The sequence below is a fragment of the Macrosteles quadrilineatus genome, unplaced genomic scaffold, assembly GCF_028750875.1.
Source record: "Macrosteles quadrilineatus isolate MER2022 unplaced genomic scaffold, UCM_ALF_1.0 Scaffold_4__1_contigs__length_99947679, whole genome shotgun sequence".
NCBI lineage: Eukaryota > Metazoa > Arthropoda > Insecta > Hemiptera > Cicadellidae > Macrosteles > Macrosteles quadrilineatus.
In genome coordinates, this window is record NW_026542597.1 from 19,584,185 (window position 1) to 19,601,821 (window position 17,637).

Below are 17,637 nucleotides of genomic sequence, written 5' to 3' on the forward strand. Positions count from 1 at the left end.
CCTTACTCACGAGCCGTAGGCGAGTGAGGAATGGTTTCTCGAGTGAGGCAATTATACTTTGAACTCGAGTTGCACATTATACTTTTCCTACAGTTACCATAAAACAAATAAATTGGTGAAGAAACATAACCTATTTTTACACAGAAGTGAACTTTTAATATAACATTCAACGTGAAGTGACAAATACAACAGTACAACAGCTGACCAGCTGATTTACAGCCATTGCTGCCAACGTATTTCGCGCGCATACGACGTTGCCTGCATGTTACGCGCTCACTATCTCGTGCCTTCACGTTGCAAATCTAGAGTGAGACAATGTTAACATTTTCTCACTGATGAGCGAATTGGCCACTTTGCTTTCTCAAATCAGTGAGAGAACAAGTACATTGTTAGGCAACTGTAGGAAAAATTATTTTCTTTAACTTAAAAATCAATCAATAACATTATTTGAAAATATATACTTGGTACTTGAGAGCCCAGGGGTAGGACAATAAAGAAACGTGAATAAGGCATTAGGCATAAAAACTCCTATGCTTTTATAGACAAATTTTGTAAGGTCTGTGGCATTACAAAACCCAATCTCTTTGTATGTAATTAATCTTGTGCTTTCGGATCCAGATATACTGCACAACGTCATAGATGTATACATTTTGATCATATGCATTTAGATTGATTTACTACAAATGTTATTATTTTGACTGTAATTCAACAGTCAACAGAGCTCTGGGACTGGGATAGTGGTACAGTAGGTACAGTGGTACAGTGGTACAGTGGTACAGTGGTACAGTGGTACAGTGGTACAGTGGTACAGTGGTACAGTGGTACAGTGGTACAGTGGTACAGTGGTACAGTGGTACAGTGGTACAGTAGGTACAGTGGTGCAGTGGTACCTAGTAGTAACCTCCTGTGTAATGTTTTTGGGCTTCTCTTATGGCACAGAATACAGATTTATTTTGATCTTATAGTTCTACCACAGAAACGGTTGTTATCTTGTCTCTTCGTCTAGTTGTTATACGCTTAACTCATACCATCCTTCCACCCACTAATGCTTATTTATCAATCTTTTCCCGCATTACTAGTACCAAATTATCAACTTGACAACCAAACCCGATATTATATTGTTTAACTCCTCACAACCACCGGTATCATACCAGGGGCCTGTATGGGGTTCCTCAGGGCAGTACTGTTGTTCCTGTGTTGTTAACACATCGTGATATCGGTGGAAGGCCTTGGCTACTGTGGATGTGCCGCGGCCACGGTCACATAACATTGCCTTTGTTATCGTTGCAATGTGGATATGTGTATATGTGGATTGTATAATCACTAAACTTGTAATTGTATTGCATTCCTAATGGCAGCAATTCACACATCTGAAGTTTACTTGTTCATTGTTCTTTAGATTATTTAAAAACAATCCTACAAGTTCTAGTTGGTATACAATTTAATGAACCATTATAGAAAATATTTACTCGATATGTTTATGAGTTTTAAATTAGTTTTAACTGTACTTTGCAGCAGGAGTCGAACAACTAGTTTAATATTTTTTAGGTATTTTTTTAGTTTTTAATGTCCACCGCCAAAATTTTAAGACATGAAGAAGGGCTTTAAGTTGAATCACAAAAACAGAGATATGCACGACTTCGGTACATTAGCTATTTTTATGATAACATTCTAAAAGTAATCCGGTACGTTTTACCATAGACAAAAATAATTAAATATAGACTGTCAGCTGTGCTGCGGTTACCATAGGTTCTGGCGCACACCACTGGGAGCGCTATGTAGTTACAGCCTACGCACTACGTAACTACAAGGCGCTCACAGCGGTGTGCGCCAGAACCATGGTAACCACAGCACGGCTGACAGTCTATATTTAACTCTTTTGTCTATGGTTTTATGTGTTGGAAATACAGGCATAAATTAGTGTTATACCATAGACTATACTGTAAAAGTATAGAAGGTATAAGTCGTAATTTGACATCAATTCCACCATACTGTGCTATTTTGTTGTGTTAAGTATAGGCTACTACCAAGAGTATTCTCAGTTACATTTTGTACCAGAAACCCCAACGGGAACATTGTTAACATAACACGTCTTAATCTCTCTTCTTACATTTCGGTAAGATTCGATACTCTTGTAAAATTGTTATCTTAGCTACCTCAGTGCCTAAAACCATTGACCATATATACCTACAGGTAAGCTAAAACCAATTAATGAAAGCTATCAAATGAATTTGCGTCAATTCCACCATAAAAATATAGAAGGAGCTTCGTTGGTTATCACAGATAAAAATACTATCAAAGAACAGGATCTGATCTTCTGACCGTTCGCGGATGCGCTTATTACCGCATAAGCTGTGAAGGTCTTATTTAAAGGTCAGATGTGGGAATATGTATCGGGAAGACGCTCTCTTGTAGGCTACAGGGCCGTCTGCTCTCATCATCAGGTGCCCGTCTTTGCTGGGGTTCCGGGTTTGGACCAAATCATCGTATGGAAGATTACCAAACTCATATTGAGTATGGAACAGCCACAGTCGTGATACAAAGAGTCGTTTGACATAAGGACAGCTACCTTAACTTTGCTTATAATTTAACGACCCAGAGGTTATCTCTCATAAATTAGTCACTTTGACTTTAACTTTAAGGAAGGGTTTACAATTTACAGTATTACAATTTAATTATAATCCCCGAAAACGTACTAGACCACTTTTTTTCAGGAGGGCAGGGTGGCTTGCAGAACGGATTACGATCTTGGAAACCCAAGCGAGTTACTCCAAAACTATTCTCATGCAAAAAATAATCACTGAGGTTTTCAAAGAAGGCAGGCTCAAGAGAATGAACTATACCAAATTACCAAATTCTTGCGTTTTTTTCTTACTGGTATTTCTAAATCCACATCTAACGGGGTTTTGGTCAGAGAATTTCGTTAAGAATTTCGTGTCAAATTTAGAGGTTATGTCAGTTATAAGCGCCCATCAAAAAGGGGCATAGCGCTATCCACCCCCTGGAGTAGGGAATAAAAATATACATTATTATGTAGGCTTACTTTTAGAGAAGCGATATGAGTGACACTAGTTTTTGTATGTATGCAACAAAAACATACATTGAACCTTATCTTTGAGCACACATTTTCCAAGGAAAACCACCTAGACCCTCCAGTAAGTCATAAGTTACTGCAGTATAATTTTCTAGTGACGCCTTTGATGCATATCCTTTTCAAATTGTCTTTAGGATACAGTTGATGTGTCACTTATGACCAAATGTTCAAATATATCCGTACAGTAATTGTACATTAATATAGGCCTATAATTATTTTAAATTGTAATGGTTGTAGTTGCCAATTGAAATAAGATCTCTGTCACTATTCAACTAAATTACAACCATGTGGGAAAAAGGATTGGGATCTACAAAGCGAAACACAAGTGGCATACTGATGTAGACAATACAAACACAAAAATTATCCGTAGACAATTTTTACAGGATGCTGTAATTAGTATTTCTAAGTCTAACGAAAAAAAAACGAAAAAAAAGCCACCAGGCAGGCCTAAACTGAGATGGAAGGACCAGGTGCGACGGGACTTGAGGAAGCTGGGTAGAAATGAAGACCAGGCGCAGGACAGAGAAGGCTGGAGGCAATGTGTGGGCGAGGCCAAGTACCACTTGGGGTACCTATGGCCACTGCAGTAAGTAAGTAAGTAACGAAATTCTACTGCATTGCAAACTCCTTTGCACAATTTTCAAGAGGTCCCCAATGGAATGACATAGTTACCGCCTGAAACGCCGAAATTTTGGAACTTTCAAATGCACATGTTTTCTAGGCATTATTATTCCACTCCAACTGCCTTCACAGAACGGGTGACCCACTTGAAGATTACTTCAGGAGCAACGGACCAGTGATAGTTTGTCATATTAGAGCGTTTGTCCGTAGACAACGCGTTTTAACGAGCGTTTACGCGTTATCCTTGGGACCCGGAGATCCAAACTGGTTTGCCCATCTGCCTAGAGCGGCTGAGGTCAAGGCGTTGAAGACGATCCTCCACTGTTAAGAGTCCTTGGAGCCTAGATATTATAACTCATAGTCAAAAAAACACTTACAAAAGTAAGAAGAAAATGCTTAATCTCACAGTGGATTAGATATTCAAACTAAAATCACTTTGGTTTCCGAACAAATATTTTTAGATGGTAAATAACTCATCAGCGGCTATTGAATTAACAAAATTAACATTGCTCTTGTGGTGGGCAAATCCAAGATGGCCGTTAGCCTCCATGGACTCCCTTGAAAACAATAACAAAACTACAATGAAAATTTATGATCTCACAGTGTACTATATATTTAGCCTAAATTTCAATCACTTTGGTATTTGAAAAAAATATTTTTGGATGATGTTACCTAAAGCATCCAAGATGGCCGCTAGGCCTCCAAGGACTCGCATGTAAATCAATGACTTACTGAAGTAAAGAACGTTTGAACAGACCAGGTGAGATAATTTTCTACGCAGAGTACGTAGTTGATAAACCTATCTTGCTTCCTTGGAAGTACTTTTTTTTTGGGTTGTCTTACTGAGGCAGTCAATGGGCACACACTTTTCAACATATACAACAAACTGCCATTTCAGTTGGAATTTTCTTTCCTTAGTTTGTTTGTGTGTATAACAGAAGAAACGGTATATACAGATACAACTAACTCTTGTCAGTGGTTCAATTGAGTAAGTCATCTTTCACTCAAAAAGATTTCTCGTCCTTATGGAACAGATGGAGCCGATTTCATTGTTAGTTCTGTCCGGTGCACTGTAGAGGTCGGGTTTTGTTTACAATTTGTTTCTTGTTATTTCAGTTATTTAAACCCTTATTTAACAAAATAAAACTATATAATCATAAACAATAATTTGTCCCCTAGATATATAGCCAAACAGTAAAGCACAAATCATTAAATTAACGTTAAAGTATTATAAACAAAAGTTCGTCGACACTAGCGATCAGTGTCACCGGACATAAACTAGACACGAAAAACGAGCTTCAAAATTTACAATGGGATGGTAAGTCTATGTTAATTATATATTAAGTGAACAATGGCTATAAATTTTAAAAAGAGAGAATTTTAGAGGGGCTTATGGAAGACGAATTATTGAAATAGCCAGAGGATTGGTCACTGTAAAGTAAAGCACAAACTCCAAAGCCATTTGTGAGTTTTGAGATTAAAGGTAAACACTTTTTTCTCGCCCTATTACTGAATTCCGAGAAGTAGATGCTTTCCAGGCACAGACATGAGACTCAATGTAAGAAGGTAAATAAAAGGAAACATGTAAAGGGCAAAAATTTACAAACGATATTTCCCAAATTATAAACTCAAAATAAAAAGACTTGGATAGTGTTTGAAAAAATAATGTAAAACGAGGATAAAATATACCTCTTTCGATATTACATGAACCATATGATTAATACCGTATTACGTTAATAGTTTTAATGACATGCACAGAGTAATCACTCCCACATGTCTATACACGAAGCTAAGGGACACGCGATAAATATTTATCAATTTCAGCTTGACTTACGTGTTGAACAAAGGCCATTACATAATCTGAGATTGTCATTGGTCAGCTGATAGCGTCAACGGCGCCGTCGTATCATCCTGTCACTGTCATGTCCATGTCAGACATGCCTGCCATGCCCACCATACAGACAAGGCCCAACAGATTCTGCTAAGCTAAAACCGTTTTATCAATTTTGGGCAACACGTATGCAGTTTTTTTTTTAATAAGAGGGTAGGGATTTTTTATTTGTCCTATACAAATGAAGATGACGGATACTAACCTAACAAAACCTAACTTAATCTCGCCTTCCCTTTCCTTATCTAACCTACCTAACCCAACCGTACTAGTTCAGGGAAAACTTTAATAGTGGCTGACCTCTTCTTAAAAAGACCCCGCATATAGTGGGAACCCTGTATCACCATTTTAAATTCGTTAGATTTGATGTTCTGACTAATGACAATTTGTTGACAGTTGAAATTTCGAAAAAGAATAACAACTAAAACAGTAATGACCTGAAATTTAATTTCTCAAAACAATTTCAAGATGAGTCTTACGAAAAGGACGTCTTACGAATATATTAGGTTACTTACTATTTTTTCGATACTGCACCTTTATCGTCGTACCAATGTCAACTACTATTTTTGACTCAAATGAATACATTTACAATCTTAGGATTTTAATTGCCTACCTACTAAACTTAGTCTTGCTAGATTTCTATAATTTTTATCTCTCTTTTTGATGGTCAACATGGCTTGGGTCTTGATGGCATGTATTTAATACATGTTTGTTTTATGAAATAATATAAATTAAATCAAACATTACCAAATCATCCCTCTAATATCTTTAGTGTCTTGTTGCGTATTCAGTAGTAAATTAAAATAACCTCTTAGAACATTCAAATATCTCTCATAATGACCTCAAGATACTATATATCCATTCAGATACAAGATATGACATTCATTGGAACTACACAGCATTAAGGTATTTAGACTGAAATCACTGCACAAGTCAGTCTCAATAATGATATTCACAATCAGCTGATACAGCTATAAACATGTGTTTAGAAAGTGAACGATTGATTCTACGAAACGATTGTCAGATTGAGCACCCATTGAGTGAACAACTTTGGTGAACACTTTCACCAAATTACTGCTCATTCAGTGCTAGAAACTCAGAGTCTGAAAAGTCAATAATATCCATAGGTTCAGTCATAACTCCAACTGAATATTCATGAAGTGGAGTTATGAAAGACTAAACTTAACGGTCATTGACATTTGTATGTAAGTCAGGGAGAGAAAAGGGAATGTAATTTAACAGGAGGGGTAATAGTAGTAAAAATAAATTAGTTGAGATACTGTATGGATAATGGATTCAGTGTAACTACCTAAATCTGAATTTTATTTGCTTTATTATTTAATTGTCATCGTTTCCACGCCCTTACCGATTTCCTGACTAAAAGACGTATCTCCTGGAATTTAGGGCTTGCAGTAGAAGGTTTGGTCCGGTAAGATGGGTAAGATACAGTAGATTTTCAAATTATTCGTCAAGGGTCTCATTGACCTAGTTATAGAATAGATGTTTTCTATTTTTTTATCCTAGATTGCATTAAAAATACTCCTTTGTCAATTTACCACTTCTAAGAGCCGTCCGTTGAAAATATATAGGCATTTTTGTTTTAGATTGTTTTTTTAACTGTTTGTGTTTACTACATTTTTCGAGTTATTTTTCGAACTTTCAAACTTTAAAGACAAAAATTTTCCTAAAATAAGACATAAATATCAAGATTATTTCAAACCTATTAGGATGAACGTGGGATGATAGATCTTAAGAGTATTGAGAATCTACACTATTCACTGCTACTCCAAACCCACATTAAAATCTCGCAGACAAAGTCAATCTTTTAAATGGCAACCTCTACTCGTTCAATGGAACCAGAGAAAGTAAGGTTACTTAACAAGTGATGTCTATTGTCCGATCAGCTGTTTTTGTACCAATCAGCTGTTTTGTGACCGAGTTATCTCTTGTTGTTGCGCGCACGAGTTTGTCCTACGTCAAACCATAACATTGCCATTAGTTTTTTGCACTCATCTATAGTTTCCTGCCAAGACTTCTGAGACATTTCGTTATCACTTGTCTTTACGTGTACACTTTCATCTATTTTACTTTCTACGTTTTTACTTCTAGAACGTGCAATGGGTTGGACAACTTTTAACTTAATAATCGAAGATTATTTAACATTGTTTTCAAACTTTAATCTCACATAACATATTGTTTTGCTTCCTCGCAATCTAGGTATGTTGCTATGCCTTAAGAAAGCTTTCCTGATCGTGGTTTAACAATAATTGGAGTTATTTTGTAGCCACCTTTATTATGGCCCATATTTAAATGCTGTTCGTCCAGAATTTTACGTAAATATTTGACGGTTCATTCTAAATGAGTTGTTGAGTTTGAAGGTGTGTAAGTTTTAGTGAAAGTAAAATAATTATTTTGTCTAACAAAAGTAAATATTCCCATAATATATCAAATTATTTATGAGCCCAAACGGTGATTTATGATAACGTTATGCGGGTATCATACGGGTTTAAGGCCGCCATCACACTTTCTCCTGACGCCAAAAATACCTATTCTTGTGCAATCCTTAATATTCCACCGACAACAAATCATCATATTCATGAGGTTTCAGAGGATTTCCACGTGCGATAGAAAATAGTAGGTAGCCTAGGTTTATACAATAATTTTACTTTTTCATTTAGTTTTAGATCAAAATAATTGCAAATCTTTACATGAAATTAAATTTTAGCTAGGTCATTTATTATAGAGATGCATTAAAAAGAGATTTTAACGTAAGATCTGATAGTGTCAGTATTTCGAGAAAGTTTCTGTCAGTTTCAACCAAAAAACGGAAACGCAACATTGCAACAAGGTAGTAAAAATGTAAATACCTCCTCCACAGCAAAGCTGTGACTGTTCAATTTGACTGATTGGATTTTCACTTAGATAAATCTATTGAAATAACATTCGTTTTTAATGAGTACCTAGGTTTGCTGCTATAGGGAGGGTGATAAAGTGTGTTTTTGGTCAAATATTAATAGCTTAATTTAAAAAAGACACTTTTTTGACAAGTTTGATCAACATATCAATGAAAACTAAAACAATTTACTACTCCATAAGAATAACATCGTAATTTTAAATAATTTTTTTCCGTAACCTATAACCGTACAATAACAATTAAATATACCAAATTATTTGTTTTTAATCTCTTTAGGATGGTTTAGATAGAATGGAAAATGTGTTTTAAGGGTAAAAAAAATAGAAAACCCAATTTTTACCCCATAAAACCCCGTTCCCATGGTCTGTAATGTTGGTTTGCGAACTCGTTCAAATAAATGTAGTTATACTTGTTTGTACCAAGTTTCATCGAATTCGCTAGTAAGATTAGAGTTGCCCAACTGTTTAGAGTTGACTACGCAATACTACAATTTAAAATCTCATCTCCACTTTATTTCTCCACACTTCAAACTTCCTTTATCCATATTTATTTCTCAAATTATTATTGACATTAACCCTGTAAGGAGTAAACTGTGGTAATTTTGACAATGTTAAAACGAAATCAACATTGTAATTCACGAATGACAAACAGTCGTACATTGCAAGACTGCTACATACACCATCATCAGTCCTTTGTTATGTATAAACCTTAGTCTCGTCTTGTGACTTCCACGGTTGGCAGCCCTGACCTTGGATGACGTCACAAGAGACCATCCTGGCCATGACCTCGATGACCCTTGGGCACGTCCCAACCGTCTCCTCGACCAACGGGGAAGCCGTACACAGTCAGAACTGGTCCAAAATATACATTTTTATGTCCACTTTCATATCCTAGAACGCTAAAATCTAACCTGGATCCGTTACACATGTTACGTTAGGTTAGGCCTGGTTACGGTATTGTCAATTGGATAAAACACATTGATGATTGGCGGGATTTGAACCCGGAACCTCGGGGGCCAAAGTTCCATGCTTTACCACTGGACCAGCACACTCCCCTGGTGAAGGAATAATAGATACGCTATATGTTTTACAAACACTATGATAAATATTTTGGTTTGGCTATGGGCAGATTTAATTAAATACTTCTATATGAAAAGAGGACTTTTAAAACACATTAATAGAATATACACCGTGAAATATTCTCGATGATTTTTCCTTACGTTTGTCTCTAAGGAAAAATTAAAAACACGAATAAAAATGTCTTTAATGCGCTTGCAAGCAAAGCATGTTCGTACTCAAGACATGTTTCTTTTTGTTTAAACAATTCTTAAGTTGGGGAAATAACTTTAAACGAATAATGTAAACTTCCACAAGCTCCAAATGTCCCAGAAACAAGCTTAAAATTGTCTTCAGCTAATACATAAAGATTATGAATATAAAGCAGTACTAATACACCTATCTCTGAACATTATTTGTACTTTTAAACCTAAAATCACACACTTGATTATACGAGCACATCTTCAAATAATTTTGCAATCACGCATAGTTCACTGTCCAGTATGTTTAGAGTTTGCAAGTTCATTATCATATTTATAACGTGTTTTTGTAAACGACGTTGTGGCATGTGCTTGACACTAACATATTGATGTACACGTGATACGTGATAAAGTACTAGTCCTGTCATATACCCCCTCCAATCTATCATGGCGTCACAATTATATTGATAAATCTACAGGTGCGCCAGTCAAATGGACAAACTTAAATACGTTTCAAGATAAGTTTGTGTTCGCGAGTCGTTTTGTGTGGTCAAGAGTGTGTTTTGTGTTCGAGGGTGAGTTTTTTGTAGACGGGTGCGTTTTTTTCAACACTATAACGTTATAAAACGGATACTTTGAATTTAAATGTATTTTATAACATGGCGAGTTTGCGCTCGCTGACATTGAACATGTTTGCAAAGTCGTAATTAACTACATCACTCTATTTCCAGAAATTACCTAACACTACACATTGGCGTAGGGATATTGAAAACGAAGCTTTTTCTCGAGATAGAGTTGTTCCTCCTCTTCATATTCTCATGTGCTTACATTTTAACTCCCTAAAATTCTTTTGCTGTTGCATTTTTAAATCACCAATTTCTTCGTAAAGGCTGTTTGTTTTGAGATGTTTGGTTAGATATTACTGTACAATACTTCCAGTACAATAACTTCAGAAACAGTTTCGAAATAGTACAGCAGCACTTCTGAAATAGCATGTTTATATTTTCTACGAATACCAAAATATTTTGTCATTTCAGAACCACACTCTATTTCTTGGAAAATTAAAATGCAATTACAGATTCTTCCAATACCTAAAATTATTTAACTTTCTATAACATTTTATAACCATCCTTCCGAACAGTATTTGCAAACTACTTCCTCACTAGATCAAAAAATCAGCTAAACATACCACAACGAATTAAAATACGAGCTCTATAATATAAATCAAATATTGAAAATCAGCACACACTATGCAAAATACCCCAACCGTCAAACTGCGTGGTGTCGTGGTACAGACGACAATGTCAGAGATTGGGTACGTCCATTGTATGTAAACAAGACAGAGATGAATTGAAGAGAGAGATATGGACCTTGATCCCCGTGACGTCATCCGTCACACTTGATGATAACTTATCAACAGTCGTAAGAAGATGCCGTACAGCAGACTGCTTGAGTTGGAGGAGGAGCTTCCAACAGTGGCAATCACCGGGTGAGTAATATTATCTAGGAGATACTAGAGTATTGTGAGTAAGTGAGGAGATTATCTAGGAGATCCTAGAGTATTGTGAGTAGTGAGTCTAGATTATCTAGGAAATAATAGAATATTGTGTGAAGTGAGTGTAGATTATTTAGATTATTTAGATTATTTTGATTTAGGAGATACTGGAGTATTGTGTGAAGTGAGTTAGATTATCTAGGAGATACTAGAGTATTGTGAGTAAGTGAGGAGATTATCTAGGAGATACTGGAGTATTGTGAGTAAGTGAGGAGATTATCTAGGAGATACTGGAGTATTGTGAGTAGAGAGTCTAGATTATCTAGGAGATACTAGAGTATTGTGAGTAAGTGAGGAGATTATCTAGAAGATACTAGAGTATTGTGTGAAGTGAGTTAGATTATCTAGGAGATACTAGAGTATTGTGAGTAAGTGAGGAGATTATCTAGGAGATACTGGAGTATTGTGAGTAAGTGAGGAGATTATCTAGGAGATACTGGAGTATTGTGAGTAGTGAGTCTAGATTATCTAGGAGATACTAGAGTATTGTGAGAAGTGAGTGTAGATTATCTAGGAGATACTGGAGTAGTGTGAGAAGTGATTGTAGACTATTTAGGAGATACTGGGCTATTGTGAGTAGCGAGTCTAAATTATCTAGGAGATCCTAGAGTATTGAATTTAGTGAGTGTAGATTATCTTTATGTTTACACCTACATCGATGTATCATTAATGTTGACATCTAATTAACCCTTTTTACGTATACTTATAAAATATATAATTTAGCAAGTGCTATGCAACAATCTTAATGCTTTTATTTTATCAGTAAACTATAATAATTTACCTGTTTCAAACACACTTCATTTGATATTGGTCTAAAACCTGTTACAAAGTGGGTGTTATACTTGTATAAGTAGACCTAATTTGTTTACTAAAGTAAATGCTTTACTTGAGCCATTATTTTAATTTCCAAAATATCAGAATTCGCTAAATTTTAACAAGATTCACCTTGACATTATCGCACTTGAACTACTCCAGTTATCTGTCGAAGTAATAATAAACTAAAATTGGCAATGTTGTTCTAAGATAACAGATTAAACAAAACAACTTTATTAGGGATCGTATGAGTATGTAATACTGTAAAAACAGAAAATAATGTTAATAAGAGCTACTACATAGTATAAAAGGAGCTAGAACGGGTGTTTAAAACTGCAACGGTTTTAAATATCGCAAGTGAACCATATAGTTTGGTATAACAATATAGATGAATAAAAATTGTTACTTCTATTAGCATAGGTAAAGTAATATAATCATCGATACTTATAGTAATATTATATTACTACTACATTGTATTACTTATTACTGATCATAGATGACGATGCTATTATTGTTTTCATCAACACGCACGCCACGAATCAATAGATACGATCCATAAACATGTGATTCCTCTTCGTTGTGTTGATTGTTGTCACCTTTTGTTTCTATTAGGTTTATGAAAAATTAACCCTGGTTTTATCGGGACCAGGTTTACATCGCGATACAGAGTCTAGAGTCTTTATTTCATTGGTCTGTGTTACGGAAAAAGACTCGATATTTACTACTTGTTAATACATACAATTAAAATTAAACAAAACTATGTACAAGCAACACATTGAATGTAGCCTATACATTGCAAACTCCTCAAGTGAATAAAATTGATTATTAATGCGCCAACGTAGATTTACGGAATTTGAAATAAATAAATAGTTTATTCTGAGAAATACTATTAACACATCCAATTGAATGCAGGCCTACCAAAGCTTTTAGCTTATTTTATATTTTTTAAGTAGTGCCACTAGGCTATATTTCTGTTACAACTATGATATTAGGAATGTTACGGGTTGTTGCAAATATTTTCCTCGTATAATTAGGCGAAACTTTAGTTTAACTACCTAGCTAACCGATTCACGGTAATAATTTCAAACACAACAACAGCAAGGGAGTTCAAAACACAACAACAGAGATGGGGTTTAAAACACAACAACAGCAATGGAGTTTAAAACACAACAACAGCAATGGAGTTTAAAACACAACAACAGCGATGAAGTTTAAAACACAACAACAGCAATGGAGTTTAAAACACAACAACAGCAATGGAGTTTAAAACACAACAACAGCGATGGAGTTTAAAACACAACTACAGCAAGGGAGTTCAAGACACAACAACAGAGATGGAGTTTAAAACACAACAACAGCAATGGAGTTTAAAACACAACAACAGCAATGGAGTTTATAACACAACTACAGCGATGGAGTTTAAAACACAACAATAGCAATGAAGTTTAAAACACAACTACAGCAAGGGAGTTCAAGACACAACAACAGAGATGGAGTTTAAAACACAACTACAGCAAGGGAGTTCAAGACACAACAATAGCAATGGAGTTCAAGACACAACAATAGCAATGGAGTTAAAAATACAACAATAGCAATGGAGTTAAAAACACAACAACAGCAATGTAGTTTAAAACACAACAACAATGGAGTTTAAAACACAATAGCAATGGAGTTGACAATAGTGACGTTTTAAGTGAAAAATTTAAATTTTGACTCCATACACTTAACAGTTTTGTGACAGAAAAATCCGTAATGAATTTCTGTACGGATAAATTCTGACCATCTTGAATCTATAAATGATCGATTAAGTCAAGAGTTCTGCCCGAGATACAGTTTACCCCTTTCACTCATAAATTACTAAATTGGGTTTATGGTTTGGACGAATGTTTACGGGAGATCGGCGCCGGATGACCGGATGACGGTGTGGGAGACAGGACCGGTTACCGGATAACGGATGACCTAGTGAGCGATCCGGTGCCCTAGTAGTACCTAGTGGCCGCCGGCGTTGCAGTACCCAGCAGCAGAGACCATGGAGCGCAGGTTAGTGTAGGTTTAAGGGAGGTTTTATGGGATAAAAAGGTTGGTTCCCAGTAAAATGTGTGTGATAACTATCTAAGACAACATGAATTCTAACTCGGGTGGTTATTCGAGATTTTTTTATATATAACATATTTTTTACAATACGTTAAACAGTTGAAAATACTTGTAACAAATAAATACAATTTAATTTGCTAACAAGTGAATTAAAATAATTTACCATAACCAAACATATAAACACAATCCAAACTCCAAACAAAAATATGTGGTTAGTTATCATGAAAACATATTGTGTTGAGATACCATTACGCTCAAAGACAGTAGTGTTACGGCTCTCAATTAAGACTATCGAGTTAAAACCATCAATACAAATTCTAAGACAACATATTTGAGTGCTTTGTAATATTTGCTAAATAATTATAAAAAAAAAACTACGATAAGCTTCATTATTCGCTTTATATTCGTTATACTTGCAATATGTTAAATAACTTCTTGATCAGCATTGTACGTGTTATTTATATGTTATCATTCGCCTATTGGGTCTGATGATGATTAGAGTGTCCAATCGAAATCGATCACCACTTACCATCTTTTTTGTATATTTACCGTCTTGTGAGTAACATTATAAGCGCAAATATATGTTTTTAGTGTTATAAGACTTTTTTTATTTACTTTCGTTAATATTTAAAGCAAATGAACGTTGTCCCTTAAATTTAATTAAAAATAATAGATATTTTCAGATCTTCAAAGTATGAATTTCTAGTTACGAAAAAAACATAAAAAGATATTAGTTTTTACATTAGCCACCAAAAACGTGAACAGAGATTGTAAAGCAACATACTCATCTGAAATTGTATGATTGTGCCATTTTTATTAGCCTAGGGATGGAAGTGATTGAACTTACCAAGTACTTCTGATCTTCTCTCTTGAGCACCCATAATAAAAAGTGAACATAAAGTAGCCAAGTGGTAGAAGAAGGCAGATGCCATCCCTTTAATTAGGTTAAACTCGATTGAAAATAATCGTTCCTTTGACATTGATATTCTGAACACATTAAACACTATACCTACTGATATATAGTTGCTGAGAAACTGATCTTAAAAAACAACAACGAATAGAGTAAATCTTGATATTTAAATTCATTTAACGATTACAAAGTGTTATGCCGTTAAACTAAACACCAATATTAATTTTCAGGCCACAAAATAATGCAAATGTTTTCATTTCAATTAAATAAATACCACCAGCTGTTCTTTTAGTTCATAGCATAGTATAAAATTCAAAAATATTCATCTCTTCAAATGTAAACAAATCATTTCTCCATAAGGAACATAGGAACTTTAGAGGCCACTGGGGCAGAGCCCTGATGGAATTTCTTGAAAAATCTTCTTATTGCGCACCTATATCCTAATCAAAATCTCCATGCCAATTCTTGAGTTCTTATGGCTTGCAGTTTTTAAGATACAGTGATCAGTGAGCCAGTGAATGGTATTTGACTTTTACAAGTATAGATTGCAAAAAAATGTATCTCAAATTGTTTTTAAAATATTTTAAAAGACAACGGATATTACAGACAAAAATAATTAAATAAAAGACCGTCAGCCGTGCTGTGGTTACCATAGGTTCTGGCGCACACTGCTGGGAGCACCATGTAGTTATAGCCTATAGCGTACGCGCTACATAACCACACGGCGCTCCCAGCGGTGTGCGCCAGAACCTATGGTAACCGCTGCACGGATAACAGTCTATATTTATTTTTTTTGTCTATGACATTACGCTAACGAGGCATTTTTGGACACAAATATAATACTTTATTTTCGTTTTATGTTGAGTTAAACAAATTGAATTTTCTCCACTTACGGTATACCCTATAGTTTTTGGTTGCATTTTTAGAAATTATTCGCCACGCCATCTTTGCATTCGCATGATTCATTAATCAACACATATTCAATTGACAGATTAGTCTTTCCAAAATAACCCAATGTGTTAAGTTTTGTTTCCTTTTCAACAAAACAATCATGAACAATCATCTTCCTGTGGATAGCCCTTCCGTTTATATTCTGTAATATTACTCAACTGTACATATATTCCATTGATATTTTTAGTGGGCTTTGCGTATACCATAGCGACTGGATTCGGTTGCTACATATCAAGCTCACAGCTTTCTTTCAATCAGTTAGAAACTTGTTTCCGGATTTTAGTGTGTGTGCTCGTAACTTGGCGCATATCGACGACAGTGTTGGATGAAAGAAAAGATACAAGGAAGTTTCGGGTAAATAATTAAAAACTATAAGATGAGTCGAATCAATATAGGCGACGGTGTGACGAGTGCTAGAACTTATGTGAAGGAAGGAAACAATACGACAGAGCTTGTCATCAGCAGGTGCGTTTTCATAAATTATAAGAACTTGATTTTTTTCGAAAGATTGATTTGTCGGCCCAAACAGGGGCATGGATCAAACGCGCTTTTAGGTTTGTCATGGTTTTGAAACGATAATTTTTACATAAGGTATTTGTAGAGTTGTGTTTTGATGTTCATTGTTTGTTTGAATTTATTTCAACAATTTATAATATTTGAACGAAATAAAACTGTTTTGGTAACTATTGATCACCTTGTAGAAGTTCAACTGAACAGTATAACCGATAACGAAAAAGGCTTCAAATTTTATGATGGATTAATTGTAGTATACACAATCAATTGCAGTCATTGCAACCTTTTTTTAGAATCAGCGGAAGAATCTTTAAAACTTTGATCGACAAACGATTTTCGTTTTTAAGTATGTGCGATAAGCTGACGCATGTAAAATCACAGAATAACGTATTTAAAAAAATCTTGTTTACTACATCGCAAATCTTACTCAAGGAATAGGTTATGGGTTAGGCATAGCGAATACTCCGAAATCGTCTTTTAGTGACGATTATCAGTGTTATTATTAGTGACGAAGTTAAACCGAGAGCTAGTGAGAAAAACGATTCTCTATCAACATAACTGTACTAGGCAATTTAATACTATGTAATGCATACAATACTATAACATGTAGCATAATATGATACAAAAAAATGCTACGTGGAAAGAATTATCTTCGAATAACTAATGCTGAAGTCTTTTAAGTGAAAATTAGTTTTATGACTATATGGTGGTTGGTGAAAAGCGACGCGACACATGGATCTTCATTAGCCTTTGTCCATAAATGCTACACTGAACACACAAGTAGCATTATAAATTATAAATAACGTTTATTTAACTGGATTGACTTTCAATAAATTATAAGTGCATGTAAGTAACATGGATAATGTTTTTCATTTCATTTTAGAGGGCAGTTCTAAGTTATTTACCAGATTTATGCAATGTTCTTAAAAGATTGTAGAGTCAAAGGTTGTTATGTTTCACGAAAAAAACATTTTGCCGCCTTCAAACTCAATTAATTGTCATGATACAAAGTAACCATGGGGTGAGATG

General features: G+C 35.0%; 1 protein-coding gene across 4 annotated transcripts in view; it reads left to right on the forward strand.

Annotated features, from left to right (window-relative positions):
- The window catches only part of LOC128992063 (neprilysin-2), a 50,939-nt gene that overhangs the window by 20,119 nt on the left and 13,183 nt on the right, over window positions 1–17,637 (forward strand). Inside the window, exon 1 of one of the 4 annotated variants that reach the window (XM_054415447.1) lies at window positions 11,086–11,261. The exons of 2 other annotated variants lie outside the window; for them this stretch is intronic. In XM_054415447.1, the coding sequence (XP_054271422.1) occupies window positions 11,203–11,261 (59 nt within the window). In that variant the 5' untranslated portion in view covers window positions 11,086–11,202. Of the gene's footprint in view, window positions 1–11,085; window positions 11,262–14,154; window positions 14,181–17,637 lie in introns of those variants that run through there. One more of the 4 variants, XM_054415449.1, reaches the window with a different exon arrangement.